This window comes from Chelmon rostratus, chromosome 10 (assembly GCF_017976325.1).
Source record: "Chelmon rostratus isolate fCheRos1 chromosome 10, fCheRos1.pri, whole genome shotgun sequence".
In the NCBI taxonomy this organism is placed as follows: Eukaryota; Metazoa; Chordata; class Actinopteri; order Chaetodontiformes; family Chaetodontidae; genus Chelmon; species Chelmon rostratus.
Window position 1 is genome coordinate 4,503,164 of NC_055667.1, and position 21,298 is coordinate 4,524,461.

Here is a 21,298-nt window from a genome sequence, read left to right on the forward strand (position 1 = left end):
GCCAGATGTACGTGTGTTTTATGTCCAGATATTCTTTAGAAAAATGACAAAATGGTCGACTTAAAAAGACTCTGCGACTCAGAGAACAGGAGTTTGTATTGTATGCAGTGAGATTTGGGTTCGGCGAACCTCCTGAACTAAATCCTCTGGTGAGAGAACCGTACCTCGTATCAGAGTGTACTATAGATCATCGGACTCCCGAGAACTTCCTGAGTCCGGCCATCTCCTCGTTTTATTCCTGACACAACAACTTTTCGTTTTATGGCGATCTAAAGACAGGAGGCATTTCTGCTTTGCTCACAAAACAGCTCTGAATTTTAACATGGGACTTAATGGGAGAACAGGAGGGCGCTGGCTGCACAAAACGTCTCACTATTTAAATTCAGTAAGTCTCTCGGCTTTTTCGAGGACATCACACGAAAGAGGACAAGTTTGTCTACAAAATGAGCCCAAAATTATGCGTGTAGAGTGTAATTTGTGGCCGTAGCGACGAGAAAAAGAGAAGATTTTCAGATCGTTTTTAGACTCTGTGCCACTCTAGCACGCACTCTAGCACGAACATTCCGCGCAATACACACCCATTATAATCTCAAAATTTCCCGCCAAACGATCACTGTCATTGAACAGTGACTGATCAAAAACTATAGGACCAATCAAAATGTGGATGAACACACCAATAGACCAGACTTGGGTCTACATTTTAAAGTTGAAATGAAGTCTCTCGGTGAATGTATGCCTGAGCTACAGATGTTTGAAAAACTCCAATTTCAATCTTGTTTTTTTCGCCCGTCCCATTCATTTCTTATGGGAAATTTATCGCAGTTTTTCGCGTCTTACGACGCGAAAAACTGCGATAAATTTGAGAAAAGTAATAGCACACCGATCCCGAACAATACGCACGTTTTGATATATAATTTGCGAGGGTTTTCTCAAAGCTGTGGGACGAGTTTGAGGACGAAAACTTGGAGGAAGATGAAAAATAATAACTAGAAAATTCCCCCTGGGAAATTTTGAAAGGGACACGGGGTGTGTTCGAGCCGACAAAATTATCTACGTTTTAAAGTTTGAATGAAGTCTCTAGGACAAAGTATGGCCGAGCAGCGGACAATTGAAAAAGGCTGAAATTTGAGGAAATTTCCCCATTCATTTCTTATGGGAAATTTATCGCAGTTGTTCGCGTCTTACGTCGGCCTTCGATGGTCATAGCTCGAAAACCGTAAGAGATATCAAAATGTGCGGACAATTGAAAAAGGCTGCAATGTGAGAAAACGGCAGATATCAGAGGCAGTCAGTCCCTGATTAATGAATTGCTCTCAGCTGTGTTTCTGTGGCTTTCTCCTTGTCTGTCTCTGTTGATCACCTCAGCTGTCTGTGTCTGCTTCTCTCCTCTGCTTCATGTCTCTGTTAACATGAATTAATGAACTGAATCAATAAACATGAATGGAGCTAATGCTAACGGAGCTAACAGAGCTAACACTAACTGAGCTAACAGCTAAAGGTGCAAATATAGCTAACGGCGCTAGCGCTAACAGAGCTAACTGTGCTAACAGAGCTAACAGAGCTAACGGCGTTAACAAGGGGGCGGGGGGATGGGGTTTTCATTATGCATTTGTCTGTGTGTGTGTGTTTATGTATCTGTCGTTGTGTGTGACTGCGTATGTGTGTGTCTTCGTCTGTTTGTGTGTGTGTGTCTGCTTGAACTACACAAGCAGCCCAACCAGCTCCTACATGGAGATGTGTCTGGTATATGTGTGTCTGAATGTGTGTGTGTGTGTGTGTTTGTTTGTGTGCGTGTGTAACTTCTGCCCCACCTGCTGATAATTACCTCTCTACCTCTCCCACTTTTTACCTGTTCCTGTTCAGTTTTGACGTGCTTGTTTTTAATCACTTTTTAGCTGTTGGTTAGCCCTGCTTGTGTGTGTGTTTGTGTGACTACTGTCTCAACCTTTTTGGCAAAGCGCTTGGTGAAGCTGAGTTTAACTGTTTGTTGGATGGAGATTGTTTTCAAACAATGCCCTTGTTTTGACTGAGCTCGTTAAGATAATCATTCTCAGGCTTGTTGTCCTGCAGATGTGTGTGCGTGGGTTATTGACCGGTGTGTGTGTAAATGACAGTTAATGACACACCTGTTAACTGAAAAGCGGCTTTTTCGCTGTCGGTTTCTTCCGAACAACTTGCGATTGTGTCAAAACCGTAGCTGCTATCAAAAAACCGATTACACTGTGAGATGCGGACAAGTCTGGGCCAGATGTACGTGTGTTTTATGTCCAGATATTCTTTAGAAAAATGACAAAATGGTCGACTTAAAAAGACTCTGCGACTCAGAGAACAGGAGTTTGTATTGTATGCAGTGAGATTTGGGTTCGGCGAACCTCCTGAACTAAATCCTCTGGTGAGAGAACCGTACCTCGTATCAGAGTGTACTATAGATCATCGGACTCCCGAGAACTTCCTGAGTCCGGCCATCTCCTCGTTTTATTCCTGACACAACAACTTTTCGTTTTATGGCGATCTAAAGACAGGAGGCATTTCTGCTTTGCTCACAAAACAGCTCTGAATTTTAACATGGGACTTAATGGGAGAACAGGAGGGCGCTGGCTGCACAAAACGTCTCACTATTTAAATTCAGTAAGTCTCTCGGCTTTTTCGAGGACATCACACGAAAGAGGACAAGTTTGTCTACAAAATGAGCCCAAAATTATGCGTGTAGAGTGTATTTTGTGGCCGTAGCGACGAGAAAAAGAGAAGATTTTCAGATCGTTTTTAGACTCTGTGCCACTCTAGCACGCACTCTAGCACGAACATTCCGCGCAATACACACCCATTATAATCTCAAAATTTCCCGCCAAACGATCACTGTCATTGAACAGTGACTGATCAAAAACTATAGGACCAATCAAAATGTGGATGAACACACCAATAGACCAGACTTGGGTCTACATTTTAAAGTTGAAATGAAGTCTCTCGGTGAATGTATGCCTGAGCTACAGATGTTTGAAAAACTCCAATTTCAATCTTGTTTTTTTTCGCCCGTCCCATTCATTTCTTATGGGAAATTTATCGCAGTTTTTCGCGTCTTACGACGCGAAAAACTGCGATAAATTTGAGAAAAGTAATAGCACACCGATCCCGAACAATACGCACGTTTTGATATATAATTTGCGAGGGTTTTCTCAAAGCTGTGGGACGAGTTTGAGGACGAAAACTTGGAGGAAGATGAAAAATAATAATAACTAGAAAATTCCCTCTGGGAAATTTTGAAAGGGACACGGGGTGTGTTCGAGCCGACAAAATTATCTACGTTTTAAAGTTTGAATGAAGTCTCTAGGACAAAGTATGGCCGAGCAGCGGACAATTGAAAAAGGCTGAAATTTGAGGAAATTTCCCCATTCATTTCTTATGGGAAATTTATCGCAGTTGTTTGCGTCTTACGTCGGCCTTCGATGGTCATAGCTCGAAAACCGTAAGAGATATCAAAATGTGCCGAGGGTCATTTTGAGCCGACAAAATTATGTACGTTTTAAAGTTTGAATGAAGTCTCTAGGAGAAACTATGGCGAAGCAGCGGACAATTGAAAAAGGCTGCAAATTGAGAAAACGGCAGATATCAGAGGTAGTCAGTCCCTGATTAATGAATTGCTCTCAGCTGTGTTTCTGTGGCTTTCTCCTTGTCTGTCTCTGTTGATCACCTCAGCTGTCTGTGTCTGCTTCTCTCCTCTGCTTCATGTCTCTGTTAACATGAATTAATGAACTGAATCAATAAACATGAATGGAGCTAATGCTAACGGAGCTAACAGAGCTAACACTAACTGAGCTAACAGCTAAAGGTGCGAATATAGCTAACAGCGCTAGCGCTAACAGAGCTAACGGTGCTAACAGAGCTAACAGAGCTAACGGCGTTAACAAGGGGGCGGGGGGATGGGGTTTTCATTATGCATTTGTCTGTGTGTGTGTGTTTATGTATCTGTCATTGTGTGTGACTGCGTATGTGTGTGTCTTCGTCTGTTTGTGTGTGTGTGTCTGCTTGAACTACACAAGCAGCCCAACCTGCTCCTACATGGAGATGTGTATGGTATATGTGTGTCTGAATGTGTGTGTGTGTGTGTGTGTGTGTGCGTGCGTGTGTGCCTGTGTAACTTCTGCCCCACCTGCTGATAATTACCTCTGCACCTCTCCCACTGTTTACCTGTTCCTGTTCAGTTTTGACGTGCTGTTTTTAATCACTTTTTAGCTGTTGGTTAGCCCTTTTTGTGTGTGTGTTTGTGTGACTACTGTCTCAACCTTTTTGCGAAACTGCTTTCTGAAGCTGAGTTTAACTGTTTGTTGGATGGAGATTGTTTTCAAACAATGCCCTTGTTTTGACTGAGCTCGTTAAGATAATCATTCTCAGGCTTGTTGTCCTGCAGATGTGTGTGCGTGGGTTATTGACCGGTGTGTGTGTAAATGACAGTTGCACCTGTTAAACTCCTCCCTTGAAAAGCGGCTTTTTCGCTGTCGGTTTCTTCCGAACAACTTGCGATTGTGTCAAAACCGTAGCTGCTATCAAAAAACCGATTACACTGTGAGATGCGGACAAGTCTGGGCCAGATGTACGTGTGTTTTATGTCCAGATATTCTTTAGAAAAATGACAAAATGGTCGACTTAAAAAGACTCTGCGACTCAGAGAACAGGAGTTTGTATTGTATGCAGTGAGATTTGGGTTCGGCGAACCTCCTGAACTAAATCCTCTGGTGAGAGAACCGTACCTCGTATCAGAGTGTACTATAGATCATCGGACTCCCGAGAACTTCCTGAGTCCGGCCATCTCCTCGTTTTATTCCTGACACAACAACTTTTCGTTTTATGGCGATCTAAAGACAGGAGGCATTTCTGCTTTGCTCACAAAACAGCTCTGAATTTTAACATGGGACTTAATGGGAGAACAGGAGGGCGCTGGCTGCACAAAACGTCTCACTATTTAAATTCAGTAAGTCTCTCGGCTTTTTCGAGGACATCACACGAAAGAGGACAAGTTTGTCTACAAAATGAGCCCAAAATTATGCGTGTAGAGTGTAATTTGTGGCCGTAGCGACGAGAAAAAGAGAAGATTTTCAGATCGTTTTTAGACTCTGTGCCACTCTAGCACGCACTCTAGCACGAACATTCCGCGCAATACACACCCATTATAATCTCAAAATTTCCCGCCAAACGATCACTGTCATTGAACAGTGACTGATCAAAAACTATAGGACCAATCAAAATGTGGATGAACACACCAATAGACCAGACTTGGGTCTACATTTTAAAGTTGAAATGAAGTCTCTCGGTGAATGTATGCCTGAGCTACAGATGTTTGAAAAACTCCAATTTCAATCTTGTTTTTTTCGCCCGTCCCATTCATTTCTTATGGGAAATTTATCGCAGTTTTTCGCGTCTTACGACGCGAAAAACTGCGATAAATTTGAGAAAAGTAATAGCACACCGATCCCGAACAATACGCACGTTTTGATATATAATTTGCGAGGGTTTTCTCAAAGCTGTGGGACGAGTTTGAGGACGAAAACTTGGAGGAAGATGAAAAATAATAATAAGAAGAAGAAGAAGAAACGCGCGGGATAGTAATAAGTGACTCGGGGCTACGCCCCGAGTCACTGGCTCCTGCAGCTATTTCATAGCTGTAGGAGCCAGTGACTCGGGACGTTGCCCCGTGTCCCTAATAATAAGAAGAAGAAGAAACGCGCGGGATAGTAATAAGTGACTCGGGGCTACGCCCCGAGTCACTGGCTCCTGCAGCTATTTCATAGCTGTAGGAGCCAGTGACTCGGAGCGTGCCCCGTGTCCCTAATAAGAAGAAGAAGAAGAAGAAGAAGAAACGCGCGGGATAGTAATAAGTGACTCGGGGCTACGCCCCGAGTCACTGGCTCCTGCAGCTATGAAATAGCTGTAGGAGCCAGTGACTCGGGACGTTGCCCCGTGTCCCTAATAAGAAGAAACGCGCGGGATAGTAATAAGTGACTCGGGGCTACGCCCCGTGTCCCTAATAATACTACACAGTGGTATTCAAAAGTTTGATCAAAACTGTGAATAGCTAAGCAAGTAAAAGATGACTCGATTTCCAAACAGCATAAAGTTAAAGATGACACGTTTAATATTTTAAGCAAGATCCCTTTTTTTATTCCTGCCTGTTCCGGTTTCTAAATAATAAAAAAGGAAAAAGGCTCAGAGCAAAAGTTTGGACCCTGCATGGTCAGTACCTAGTAACACCCTCTTTGGCAATGATCACAGCTTAAAGGCTTTTTGTAGCCAGTTTTAGTTTTAGTTCTTGTTTGGGGGTTTTTGGCTCATTCTACCTGCAACAGGCTTCTTTTGTGAGATTCTTGTGCCGTCTTGCATGCGCTGCTCTTTAGCCTCATATTTTATGTGATGTTTAGTTCAGGGACTGTGAGGGCAAAACCTTCAGCTTGGTCCTTTTGGGGTGGTCCATTGTGGATTTTGAGGTGTGTTTAGGATTATTATCTGTTGTAGAGGCCATCCTCGTTTCATTCTACAGCATTTGTACAGACAGCGTGTTTATTTCCAGAATTTGCTGGGGGGGCGGGGGTGACTCTGGGACGCCGGAGTTCACCGCCTAGCCTCCTGGAGGTGTTGTGGGACTAAGTAGGCGAAACACTGTTGAAGGGAGGTTTCCACCTGATGACCCCTAGAGACGTGTTAGGAATCACTGCTCTTTGGCAGGTATAGAGGTAGATTTGGGCTCCAAGGTTCTTCACTGAGAATGAATCCTCTTTTTGAGCACAAGTATCTTGTGTTTAAATTAACTGCTTCACTTCATTCAGAATAAATGTATCTCTGAATGGAGATGATTTGGACTTGTTGTTCAGCAAACTGCAGTTCAAAGTTAGTTCTTTCAGGTTTAGGAATTCTAACCATTATTTAGACTTAATTATAATATCTTGCTTTAAAATCTGTTTTTTCATATTTGAGTCCTTTCCAAGCAAGACTTTCTAACTAATTACAAGGCAAGGGCCTAACTGTCACGTAATCTTTCTTATCCCTGGAATTTAACAGTCAAAATATTCTCGCTTTTGAGTTATAAATCAAGTTTGAGGGAGTCACACCCAAGTCCTCATTGTGACCCAAGTCTGACTTAAGATCAGGTCTCAAGGAGCCAGTTCTACCTCAGACCGTTGCTGTTCACAATCTTAAGACACTTGCGTGCTGCAGGCCAAGCACCCTTCTCTTAGAGACACTCCACCTCAGCTACCACTCATTCCAATGTTGTGAAAGACGACACGACGCAGGAAGTGCAGAGTAATTCATTGTCAAATAGCAGAAAACAATACAACGGCCACACGCTACAAAGAGAACAGTGGTTTAAATAATGTACACCCACCTTCCCCAAACCCCTCACTCCTGCCTCTCAGATCACACGTGGTACATGATGACACGAGCAGAGCACACACACACACATCTGAGCCTCCCTTGTAGAAAACAACATACAGGTCTCCAAGCTTCAGCACTGCATCGTTTTTACTGATGCCCGATCTCATCCTCACCCACAGTCCGAACTCTCTCTCACACACACACACACACAAAGTGGCATTATCAACAAGTCATTCCATGTGCGCTATTGCTTTAGGCTGACTGGTAAAAGCATGCAGAGCAGAAGCATTTCAATAACAGACTGTTTGTTTACAATAGTGACCCCTGCCATAGAAAAAAAAAAAAAAAAAAGCTCCACTGCGTGCTTTTCTAAAATGCATTACTTCATCTACACACTACCTGAATGCACTAAGGCTAATATTACACACAATAAGAAAAACCTTAAGACTCAACTGTTATATATATGGAAGCCCATTTCGACCAGTCAAAACTGTATAATTTTTTACCATGAAAATCTAAAAAATAATACAAATTTTGAGTTAACTGTTTGAAATTAATGATGGCATATGGTATAAGTCAAAATTATGATATTTACTGATTCAGTTATGAGTCAAAACTTTAACGTTAATTTTGGTAAACTACAGCAAAATGATTTTTACTTAACGAAGCTATGTAATTTCTGCCACTGGGGCTCTCTTAATTACAACAATGAAAAACAGTGATGTTGTGAAGGATCATGGGAGTTGTCTTCATTGTTAAACAATCACCACTTGCGATGTGAATCTGACAACTACTGCACCGTATTAAAGTTTAATTCTAGTTGCAGACTTCCTCCTCGCTCTCTGAAGTTTCATCTGGTGTTTGCTGTGTTGTCACTGGAGGTGACCACATGAAACGAACCGTAACCTCGAATAAAATTACTAATTTCTGTGGGTTTGAACATTGTTGGAAACATTTGGGATAATTTAAGCATACAACCCAACAACATATACATCACAGACCTAGTCAGCTGAAAACCATGTAGAAATGTTATATTGTGTGTTTAAGATCTCTTTAAAAATATATATATTTACCATTCCTAACTTTCCTTTTGTTTCTAATTTTTGGGGGATATGGGCTTCCATAGCTATACCTCATGTGCACCTCAAAAAAAAAAAAAAACTTGTATGGTCCAGCTACATTCACACAAACAGCATTTTGGAATTACTGTGGCAAAAAAAAAAAAAAAAAAAAAATCTCCATGACACCATAAAACATTTACATTCATTTGAAATGACAGCATTTGGATATTGTGTTCACTGGAAACTGTTTAGCCCTGTGCTTCTAAATGGAAAAAGTAACTCCACACTGGATCAGGTTCAGACAACACTGCTGCATTGTGGATTTACTCTTTAAGGTGTTGAGTGTCTCTTAAAACACACAGACACACACACACAAGTTTACGCAGCTATTCTTGTTAGGACATTGCATTGACTTGCATGAACAGAGAATCAGAAGTCATAAGTTCATCAACCAAACCAATCCCGTGTGTTGTGAGTGCAATAACTGTAACAGAGGTGGTGATTTAAACAAACTCCAACACAACTGGAACAAAGGCCTGAGGGCAGAGCACTATCAGTGGCAGAGCCACAATGTCATCTACATGTCCAGGATCATGTGTGGTTATTTGTTCTGAAACTATTATTTATTTCCACAAGGCTACATATGTCTGAGAGTGCCAGTCAGCTGCAACAGATCTTTTCAAGAAACAGTGGCCCTGTTACTGTTGAGAATTCACTGAGGCGTTTTTAATGGGAACACTTTCTGCTCAGGTTTTTCTGCTGAAAGCCAATGGGTTGAATTTGACTTGCAGGTTGAAGTGAGTGTCAGTAGTGCATGTCTGCAGTTACTCAGTCTACAAGAATGACATTGGTTTAACTTTGAATGGGAAGATGTATTGTTAAATGATGATCATGGGGCAGCCGCAGCTCAGGAGATAGAGCGGGTCTTAAACTGATCACTGGGTTGGTGGTCCACATGTCAAAGTGGCTTGGGTAAGACACTTAACACCAAATTACTCCAAATGGTCAGGCCAGCACCCTGCCTGGTAGCCTGCGGCCACTGGTGTGTGGGACTGTGTGAATGAACAGCAAAAACCTTGTAAAGCGCTTTGGATAAAAGCACTATATAAATGCAGTGATTTCCCATTTATATCTAGGCTTCCCCACCCTCGTGACACTAACAGTCTGAGTTTGCAACATGCTCATGGCATTAAAACAGTATAATGTAGACATTTGTGGGGTACCAGTAACTTATTTTGGAGATACCTCCTTCACTCCCCTGTCAAACTTGTGTGGCCACAAGGGTACTTTTCCAGTCCAATAACAACACCCAATCCAAACATACAGCTGGAGAGCTGGAGGCCTGACAACATTGGAGCTAGTTAAAACATCATATAAGGTGCTGAAGGTATTTGAACATAGGTGGGTCATTGTGAAAATGTAACAAGACTCAGCAAAATGCACCACTCTCATATATTCACTCTTTTCAACAAGCAGATCCTGCAAATATCAATCTATAAAACTACAATTTTAAGTTACAAGAAGTGACATGACACAGAGATCAAGCAGAAACATCATTCAGCTCAGTCTTTGGTTGGGTCATCTTAAGGAGCCAGCAGCACTTTAGTGAGCTCTTGTAGAAAACGACGAGAAACATTAGGACAGAATCCCTGAAGAGCACCTGAATCACTTCAAGTGGTGACTTAATGCAATGTTTCAGTTGACAAGTCAACATAAACGGGTAAGCAGAGTGGATGTCCTGTTTGGAAGGAGAAGAGCCCTTGGTATGTCCAACAGACTGATGCTGGTTTATAGAGGGAATGTAAATGATGCTGGTGTCAGGTGTAAAGACATCCCACTGCATCCACTGGTGGAAAAGGCAAGTGGAGAGAATCACAATCACTTGAATCCCAATTCGGAAGCGTCAGAGAATGTAAAACCTGCAGAAATGAAGGCAGCAGTTCCTATGGTGGAAAGCAACAGACAAAATTTAGCCCCTTTATTATTTGCAGGGTCCTGTGTGACAAGAATCCTCATCACTCAGGCACCAGAGAACAGAGTTCTCCTTAGGGCTGAAGTTCCTCAGACAAAGGGTTTGGATGACTCGTTAACGTTTCACGGTGGTGTTGGTTCAAAGCCTGGCTGAAAGTGTTCATCTCTTGCCTGACTTCATGTAGGACGGTATAGCTCCTCGAGCAGTCAAGCCTTCGAAGCGTTTGTAGGTGTAGTTGATGAAGACCCAGTCCTTGTTCTTCAGGTCGGCCTCGGTCTGATTTGATACTGGGGCGGCTGGAGAAGAGGAGAAAGGAGAACAAGATGGAGGAGGAGAAGATAGGACAAGGAGAAGAAGTTCAAGAATATCAAGATATGACAGCACAGGCACAAAATCTGAAAGGTGTAAAACAGAAACAGGCGGCATACCTGTTGGTGTGAGGATATCTGAATCAGGGAATTCATCAAAGTTTGAGGTGTCATCGATGCTTTTGATCTCTATGGGAATGGCAGCTGGTCTCTCTCTGGACAACAGAAGTTAGAAAAAAGATTTGGACAGTTCATCAAAGTTGCCAATGGCTTTCCTTCTCCTCATCTTAACCATTCTCTCTGATGAATTCATCACTTGTGATAAACAACAGGAATATCTCTGAGCTGACTTGATGAATGCTTTAACACTCACCAAAACAATAAAGTTGGTCTTATTGTGAAAAGCCTGGTTAGCAACAGCTCCTTTACAACTCTGCACAGCCACTGCATCAGCATCTTATCTTGAGTGGGGGCTTACTAACTGAACCAGAATTCATGACAAAGTGTTTTATATGAAGACCAAAATATCTGAGGTGTTGGCCACAGATCAGCTGAGAACTGAGGGCATATGAGTGGTGGTTACATTTACACACTGTGATCAAATGCATTAATAAGTATGTTTTGTTGCACTGCTCTCTGAGTGGAATCAGTAATAAATGGCAGAGACACAAAACTCAAACACACCCACACACACATTTGGAAATTCTCTACCCTATGGACACCGTGCCCAGTTACAGCTCAGTCCAGGCTCAAAGCAAAAAGAACAAACACACAAAGACAACGTGATAATGGAGCCCACCTGATATGGTCATAGTCCACCCCCTCAAAGAATGGATTGGACTTGATCTCCTCCACACCTGCAGCACCAATCCTGTGTTCCTCCTCACAGCAGAACCTGCTCACAACATGTGTTCACTTAATATCATACATATCCAAAAACATTTCAGATGCCATTAGATAAGATGAGAGGACATGTTCAAAATAAAACAACACATTCTACATGCAAAACAAGTAGAATCACAGATATTTGTGACTGACAAGTTGTTGCATTATTATTATTGTAGAAGTGAGAGTGGTGAAAGATAAACAGAGGTGTGTTCATGCCTGAGGATGAGGTCTTTGGCCTTCTCTGATATAGGCACTTCTGGAGGAAAGGTCAGTGTTTCTCGCCAGTTCATCACTTTCCTGTATGTCTCCTGAGGTGTCTCTGAGCAGAATGGAGGGTAGCCTGCGGGAAGGGAGGACAGCGAAAAGACCGAGCATCATTTAGACCACATCTGGTCTCGCCTGAACTAAAACCCCTGAAGGTGAATAAGGTGGAAACCGTTCCATAATGTCTGAGTCATTACCTATCAGCATCTCATACATGATGACACCCAGGCTCCACCAATCGCAGAGCTTGTTGTATCCGTTTTGCATGAAGACCTCTGGAGCAATGTAGTCTGGGGTTCCTACTGTGGAGAAAGCCTGGCATGGACGAGGAGGATGGTGAACAACAGAAAACAAGTTGAACAGAAGAAGGTAAACTTCCCAAAATTTGGATTCAGGTCAGAAAGGATGGGAGAAAAAGGAAGTAAGATTCTGAATCTGTGCCACTGACACACTTTAGTCCCCACTAAAAAAGTATCGAGCTGTGACACCCAGCCAGAATAATTAGCTGATTTACTGCATAATAGAAACGTGTAATATTTTATTTTTAGCTGTGTTGCATACATCCATAAGTTCCCTTCATAATCTGTACAATCATGGATGAAAAGCCAGCTCTTGAGTAATCACATCTCTATTCAGACCTACCAGTTGCCTCCTGTTCCTCTTCCAGGTCTCTGCTTTCCTCTTGGAGTTCATGTTCTGGAAGGCTGTGGAGACGAGACAACTCGGTGTCAAAAGAAAGCTGAAACTGACTGATGCATTGAACACATAAATATTTCAGACATCATAAACAGTATGGAATCATGCCTGCTTTACTTTAGCCAGAAAATATTTTTATATTTATATAAATTATGCTTTATTATTTCTTTTAGAGTAAGACTGGTGTTTTAATGAAATGAGTCATAAAATGAGGTTGCATGCAAGCTACAAATGAAATAAATGAAAGGGGTTGCCTGACTTTGCTTACTGAGGTCACTGGGCAGGCTGTGGTTCAGGTTCTTGTAGAACTCAGTACGGTGCGCCCTCTTCAGCCCCGTGCAAAGGCCGAAGTCAGACAGCTTCACATGACCCTGGAAACACAAAACACAATATTATACTGTAACTACTGAACTGAAAGAAATCAAGTGCTAGAAGAAAACTCCCCAATGCCATCAGTCTCCAGCTGGACACATCTTGGCCATAACAAAGAGCTAATTAAAGTACTGTTAACGTAAGTGTAGTATAGTTAATATAAGGACGTTCAGTGTATGCTAAATATGCAGACCGGGGAGGGAAGATGTAAACAAACACTATGCATTAGCTTTTCACAGCAACAAAGTAGGACCACATGGAAAAACTGCAGTTAGAGTCTGATGGAAACACTTTGGTACTAGTTTTTAGTAAGGTTTAAATACTTATGTAGGGTCCTCCAAACTCATTAAAAGGTTGTTAACCATGACCCACCCTGGAGTCCAGCAGCAAGTTGTCTGGTTTGATGTCTCTGTGAATGAAGCCCAGCTGATGGATGGAGTCAATGGCCAGCACCGTCTCTGCTATGTAGAACTGAGTAGCCTCTTCTGTCAGAGTGTCCTTCTTCATCAGCAGGGTCATCATGTCTCCTATGTCACAACCACAAATACATTCAGTGACTGTGTCACATTGTACAATGGACAAATCAAAACAAAGTCCTCCAGGAGCACTATTAATGTTAGGATGAGGGGCAGACAATTCTCATTGTTTACAAATGTTTTAAAACCATGTTTGGCTTTGCTGTCAGATTCCTGACTCCATTCGTTAAAAGGACCGGCGGTCAAGAGAGCTAGAGACTGAATGAGAGAGTGGGAGACCGAGAGAGAGACAGAACAGTGGTAGAGACTAAAGGAGAGAAATTAAACTTCTTTTTTAATGTTTTATGGTAGTTCCGTTCAGAAATAGCAGAAATAAATAGTCATCAAACACTCAGTAGATTGTCTACTGTGGAACCAGGTCCTCTGGAGCGTGCGGTGTGCGGAATCACTGTGTTGTTTACTCATGAGTGAAAATTGTCAAAAACCAACATAATTCTTTTATCCATCATCGGTGTAATTTGACTAATATTCTTGGTTCCTCAGATGCAGCGGAAATACAAACAGGAATGGACAAACTGTACATCAGCTTAGGTTTGTTCCTGATATTATCTTCTCTGGTTCCACAGTTTCTGGAACTTTATTAGCTAAAATCATGAATATCTGGTTCGAAGTTCTATCCTGGTTAGAAGTAAGTCAGGTTTGTAGTGCTAGAACACCTGTGTTATACTAAAGGTTAGCTGGTTTGTGATGGGTTCTGGTCTACAGTATTATGTCGTGGGGTTAGAGGGTCATACCTCCAGGCAGGAACTCCATGATGAGGTAGAGGTTCATCTTATCCTGGAAGCTGTAGAACATTTTGACCACCCAGAGGCTATCAGCCTCTACCAGAATGTCCCGCTCAGCACGGATATGGCCAACCTAGCAAAAAGACAGGGGCACACACACCGACACACATTGGCCTCAAAGATGTCAAATGGATGCAAAAGCAACGTTCAAGTGTGTGTGTGTGTGTGTGTGTGTGTGTGTGCGTGCGTGCGTTTTGTTGCCTCACCTGTTCTTTTTCCAGCATGTCAGCTTTGCGGAGGATCTTCATAGCATAGACATGACCAGTGTCTTTCTTTTGCACCAGACGAACCTGGAGGCAAACACAACAATGCTCATACCAACCTGACAGACGACTGAACTGTGGGACAAATAACACTTTATAACACAACAGTACTGGAAAATTTTTTTGATTTGCTCTGCTTTTGCTGATTTGGTCATTTTTTGTACGTATGGCTACATGGTTAAAATGTTTCTTTTTTGTGTGTTTTAATAGTGTGTGTTGCTGATATATAATCTGGAGTCTGCACAGGATGTTTAATGTTAAAAATTTACTGGATTCTCTATGCCGTTCTTGTGTCTGACTTCATGTTTGGTTAAATTTGCTCTGTGCAGCTTGACACGCCGTCTGTCAAGAATAGACTAGGTGCATATTCTCCACAGAGCATAACGGAAAACCGCTTCAGGGGCACTTCTGGCATGCCTGTTAAATTGTAAACATTGTCTCAAAGGGTTGTGGCCTTAGCCGGGACATGGTGCAGCCGTGCCTGATGAATTTAGGGGTGAGAGTGCATTTTGACAGTGTGTTGATTATGAGCATAGTATTATATAAGACATGTGCTTGAAAACTGATCACAATGGCACAGGGGAATCATGTTTCACGCATTATGTAAGGTTAAGGATTTTACCTCTCCAAAAGCTCCTCGGCCAATCACCTTCAGAGACTCAAAGTCCTCTAGACCCAGTCGAGTGCGTTTCAGACGCAGAAACTCAGTCTCTTTCCGTGCATGCTGCGAACGCCGCATACGTTTCTGCAGAGCAGAGACACAAATTTTACAAACTTCATTCATTCATAACTGTATATTTCTAAAGCAACAACTAAAGTTCACTATTATACAATTCCTCCAAAAATTAAACATCTTGTGATGGCAGTGCAATAAGAGTTCTGTCACATGTGTACATGACATTAACTAAAACACTTGTGAGGACAAGCACTATAAAAGCTTACTATTCACTTAAAGGAATAAACATTAAGCACTTTATAGCACTGTTCAAGCACATTGAAAAACACTGTAAGCACATCCCAAGTCTCTTGTGTATCCACGATTTTCTCACTTAGTCTTTTCTTTCTGTCTTAGCTCCTCCCTGCCAGATGCATGGATAAACACAACGAAACAATGTGAGAAAAAACAAGGAAATATATTTTTAGAGAAATAAGACGTCCTCTCCGCTGAAGAGTCACGTGAAAATGTCCATTTCTGATGACGGCGGCAGCTGATCACAGCTGACTTTGTGTTTGCACACATGCACTGTGCTAATACTACCAAAGGCACACAGTTATCAGAGCCAGAGCAGCAGTGTTATAATATTGATCAACTACTGGCATCAGTATTTATTGATATTCTGAACGGGAAATCATTATTTAATAACATAGGATTTGATTATGGTGTATTTTGAACACTGGAAGTCATTAATTTGACTCAATGTTTCAGTGAAATTGAAAATGATGTAACCCATATCCCAGAGCCTCACAAGCTACTGAATGGAAATGACGATAAATGATGTAAATGGTGTTTCTTGCTGACTGACAGACTCTCCCTGCCTTTAACTGTACACATAATAAAAGGCAATGGGGGACAAAACAGATCATGAAAACAAACCTTTCTCCAAAATCAAGAAAGTCGTTTGTGGTTTTTTGTTGTTAAGACCTAATTACCTAATGACCTAATTAACAGATTTGAAATTAGATGGTGAATTAGAAAACAAATGAATTAGAAAACTTGGGAGTTTAATCTTCACTCTGGTATGAATGTGATGTTGTCATGTATCAGATCTGTCCCATCAGCTGCACAGTCCATTCAGCAACTGATCCAATAGTAGCTGCGTTTCCATTGCTCCTTGAAATGCGCACATCCTAAATATCGCAATAAAAACGGTAATGGAAACACCTAAATTTCGAAAATCCTCTCAAATATCGCAAAAACATTTTTACGCTCTCATGAGGTGGTTTTTCAGACGTGTCGATATTTAGGTGTATCGCAAAAGTGTAATGGAAACACTTTTTTTCGAATTTACACGTCTCCGAGGTCAGTGGACTCCCCGTTTCGGGCCGGCCGCATGCAGTCAGATATAACGTCTTGTCAATTTTGTAGTGTTTGTATGTTTTCTGGATCTCAATAAGTAGCAGACAAAAACACTACAGCTGTTCCAGCTGTCATGCTGGCTGATCTGTTAAAGACAATCCGACAGCTGTGATCTCGTCCTGTGTCACTTTGCAAAATGTAATCATTCCGTTTTCATTAATCGTGAGATGAACTTGTGATGAGTGTGTGCACCTCAGCTATGTGGGAGACACGCGTGCACGCCATTAACTTTAGTATTTACACATAATTGCTGATAGAAAGTGTGTTCAAAGGACACTTCAGTAATTCACAATCCTCCGCCGGCGCGAGCTGACGCTGTCAGAGCGAGCTGACGCTGTCAGAGCGAACTGACGCTGTCAGAGCGAGCCTCGCGTAATAACAAAGTGATAAATAATAGGCCATTAAAATCAGTGATCACTCTAAGTCAACAGATAATTTCTTTATTTCACCTTCAGCATGTGCTTTTTAATTATAAGGCATTGTGTTAAGTTTTACCGACGCACAGCACGCACCACATCTCGCGGGACGTCCGAGAACTTACAAGAATTTCGGCTGGTTCGCAAAACACTGTTCAATGGAAACACCTGCAAGTCACATTTGAACTTTGCTGAAATTTCAGAAATATCGCTTTTATTTTGCGAACAACTGTAATGGAAACGCAGCTAATGTCAGCCAATAAATGACTTCCGTGAAATGAGAGCTTTGAGATGGCCTTCCTGATGGCAGACAACAACTACTTTCGGTTCAAGCGAGGAAATATCAAATAAGACATTTGGAATATACCCTGTGAGTGCATTCTCCCATACTGCCACAAAGCATGCTGGGAAAACACTGCAAGAGTGTGTTTGTCACTCACCTCTTCATCAGCCAAGCCTTCCTGATCCATCACTTTCTCCAGCTTCTGCTGCCTGAAAAGACAATCTATTACCATTGTTTTATAGCCACAATGGACAATGACTCAAAACACACCTCCAGGCTATGTAAGACATGGTTTCAGTGGTCTGGTCATTGCTTAGTCTTGTGTTTTTAGGTAATTCTTGTTGGGTATTTGACCAACAGGGAGCGTGATGGAGTGCTGCATCAGATTACCTGGCCTCCGCAATCAGCCAAAGTAAAGCTAACTGAGATGGTTTGGGATGGGTTGGACTGCAGAGTGAGGGACAAGCAGCCAACAAGTGCTCAGCATATACAAGAACTCCTTCAAGACTGTTGGTAAAGACATTCCAGGTGACCTCATGAAGCTCGCTGAAAGAATGCCAACAGGGTGCAAAGCTGACAAAGTAAAAGGTGGCTGCTTTGAAAAATCTAAAATCTAAAACAGATTTTGCCTTGTTTACACTTTTTTTGTGTACCACATAATTCCATGTGTTCTTTTAAAGTTTTGATGTCTGCAGTATTAATGAACGAGGTCGAAAAATCTCAAATTAAGAAAAAGCATTGAATGAATAGGTGTGTCCAAATTTTTGATTGGTACAGTACATCAAAATGTATCCATCAAATTATTTCCAATGTTGACAACATGAAACTCAGACATCAGCTAAATAGGTAAAATCCTTAACTTGGTATATTACTACACCCTATTCGTGGGCTTGGAGACTGGCAATTAATGACAGAAAGATAGTGCTGTGACAGCTCGGGGTTTGGAGTTTGAAAGATGCAAGTTATACCAATTCCCACCAATGAATGATAACGTTATCTTTTGTGTTTTCCTACTGTGACCCTCAAACCAACATATGTGCTGAATCATGCATTTTGTGCGCCCTTACACTTTTATCATCATTATAATCATGTGATTGAAATCTGCATTGAAAAAAAGGAAAGGAAAAAAAATAATCACCCTGCCTCCATACTAAACCAATCAGGAGTATACTCTGATGACAACTCTGACAACAGGAAGTGGCCTAACCTCAGATCAACTGTGACACTACCCACACCCTCTAATGAAACACAAACATGAAAAAATAAAATGTCTATATTGTTTATTTATGTGTGTTTGTGTATCACATTATAAGCAGAAGCAGTAATCACTTTTCAGTTTCAGTGAGAATTAAATTGTTAGTATTATTGTTAGAGTGTTTTAGCCTGGAATTATAGCACCATGTTCACCAAAATTCAGTGTGCAGTGCAAAGTACTGCAAAAAGCCAGTGTGCAGACACTTGAACTTTTGGATGTTACCTCATCTCTCTCTCCTCATGCTGGGCGATGAGGTTACTATAGAAGTTCTCCAGGGTCACTTTGGCCATGGTGACCCGCTCCTTGGTGTGGTTACTCATGGAGGAGCACGAGCTCTGGCCAGTCATTGCCATGCTTTACCTGGAATGACATACACATTCAATACATCCCTGCAGCTGGAAACACATGTCCAATCAGACGGTTGCCACACAGCTGAGGAAAAACACTGGACCACTGGGGAGTAAGAGGTAAGATGGGCTGATGGAGGGCTGAAGGAAGCAGAAAAAAGTCTGCTCTATTAACATGTAATTGTTGTTATGCTAAGGTTGTATGTTACATTAATGAGATGAGTGCAAAAAATGTATACTATGAAAGGAAATGACTTCTGACCAAGAGAAAGAGGAAGGAAAGCAGCTGGCTCTGCTGTCTGAGCAAACGCAACTTTGACTACATTGTGACAGAGCAGTTATGAACAAATGATGTGGAAATGTGGTTAGTGCAAGCACAAATTCTTCAGTGAGATAGATTGGGTTTTGAGGCAAGCTGGGTCCCGGTCGATTTCTAGACTTAATGCTTACTTCATTAACAGGAACTAACAGGCAGTACAGGTAGTGAAACAAAATAATCATGACAAAAAATTCTTTAGATAAGTGCACTTTCTCTGCATTGAATTGAAAAAAGAATCACCCTGCCTCCATACTAAACCAATCAGGAGCATACTCTGATGACAACTCTGACAACAGGAAGTGGTCTAGCCTCATCTTAACTGTGACATAACCCACACCTACTGATGAAAAATAAGCATGAAAAAATAAAATGTTTAGAATGTTTATTTACGTCTGTTTGTGTATCACATTATAAGAAGAAGCAGGAAGCTGGGTCCGGGTCAGTTTCTAGACTTAATGCTTACTTCATCAACAGGTACTATTACAGGTAGTGAAACAACATAATCAGACACAAAATCCTTCGGATAAGTGTGCTTTCTCTCCTAACCCTAACTCTACAAAAAGAATCACCCAGCCTCCATACTAAACCAATCAGGAGTATAAACCTTATTAAATTATATACTGTCAGTACTGTGAATTTTGCAGTGGTGGATGATTTTTAAAAAACAAATAATTAATTAATAAAAAGAGTAATTGCACAGTAGATAAATTCATATCTGCAGTTTGTACAGCTATCATGACATTATCATGGGAATCATGTTCAAAAGTCTGTAGTGGCTAGAATTTGGCGGAAATTATAGATCATTTAATGAATTACACTTCAATTAACATTTGCACAGTGTGTATTAATGAATTAACTGTCTTATATACGTTTGGTATGACACAACACGGAACTTAACAGTCCGCAACCGCAGCCTTTACAGGCCAAACAACAGCCTGGGAATGACAGTAAATCAAAATTGAAATTTTAACTAGAAAGGCAATTACATGGCATAAGAATTTGGGATGTTGGTGAAAACGCAGTCTGTGAACCTAATACTGATCAAAGAGTTTCGCGTTAACGTTCAGTAAAGGGACCGTAAGTTACAGTCGCACAGAACTTAAACAACAGCTCATCGTGACGTCCTCCAAAGACACAAAGTAATCATACAGTTATGAAGACTATTCAGAAAACCCGAGAGATGTAATTTAGCCACTTTTGTTCAGCTCTTGGCAAAAAACGGAATGACCCAGTTAGTGTCAACAACACGTATCGCTAGCTACCAAAGTTGTTAGTTTCGGTTGCAACGTAGCCGTACGTTCAATAAACTACGGTAAGAGTAAACGACTGAGAACAGAGAGTATTTTACCTGAACACTTTACATACTTAAGCGTAACCTTAGTTCAATTATAGTTTATAATTATAAGTTGGCGTAGCTTCCGTTAATCTATGGCTTCATAAATGCTTTAACCAGCTAACATTAGTTAGCTAGCAACTTAGCTATTAAAGTTCTTGAGTGCGTCAAGTCAGGCAGTGCACAGTATTAATAACAATGAATACGTCCTTCAAAATAAAACGGACACGTTTATAAAGAGGGCGTTTCGTCCCGTTCGTCACTGTGAATTTTACATTGAAAACTCTGACCGGAAAATCTCGACTTCCACTTCCACGAACTTGACAACCTGAAGTTCCCATCTGTCCAAAGCGAATAGCTAAGGGAAAGTTAGCTAGTAAACGTTAGCTACTTATCTGCTAAAACGTCTTGCGTCGTTTGTTTTAAAATAGAACATCGTAAGACAGAGGACGTTCACAATTCATTTAGTAGGGTAAGTAACTAAGGAAACCGTGTACCATATTGTCCCCTACTTGTGTCATTTTGTATTTTTATAGTTGGTCTTTGTTCGCTTACCTTGGTCGAAGGTGCGGTATCTGCCGTCTCTTCCTCTACTTTGACGAGTGTTGCGCGATCATCAGCGTGAACTCATCATGACACCTAGTGGCGCCTTCGTCTTCTTCTTCTCGTCTGCCCCCAAAACCCAAGCATGAGTGACATTTTCAGTAACTGCCACAGTGACCTAGTGCCCCTTAAAGCCGCAAGTGTGAGGAACTTAGACA

At 41.5% G+C, this 21,298-nt stretch overlaps 1 protein-coding gene across 3 annotated transcripts; it reads right to left on the reverse strand.

Moving 5' to 3' along the window:
* Positions 1-7,344: 7,344 nt before the first annotated feature.
* Positions 7,345-21,128, reverse strand: LOC121612880 (serine/threonine-protein kinase 38). 3 transcript variants are annotated; one of them, XM_041946041.1, is made up of 14 exons: positions 21,093-21,128; positions 18,761-18,898; positions 17,441-17,492; positions 15,130-15,252; positions 14,451-14,534; positions 14,194-14,317; positions 13,296-13,450; positions 12,820-12,922; positions 12,498-12,559; positions 12,053-12,170; positions 11,808-11,931; positions 11,503-11,598; positions 10,824-10,918; positions 7,345-10,691 (listed from the first exon to the last, which is right to left on the reverse strand). In XM_041946041.1, exons 2-14 carry the CDS (start codon positions 18,889-18,891, stop codon positions 10,555-10,557), a joined length of 1,404 nt encoding a protein of 467 aa, XP_041801975.1. In that variant the 5' UTR covers positions 18,892-18,898; positions 21,093-21,128; the 3' UTR covers positions 7,345-10,554. The 3 variants fall into 3 exon arrangements, with proteins under 3 accessions (XP_041801975.1, XP_041801973.1, XP_041801974.1); XM_041946039.1 differs by having other exon boundaries at positions 7,346-10,691; positions 12,811-12,922; XM_041946040.1 differs by lacking the exon at positions 21,093-21,128 and adding an exon at positions 20,553-20,649 and having other exon boundaries at positions 7,346-10,691; positions 12,811-12,922.
* Positions 21,129-21,298: the final 170 nt, after the last annotated feature.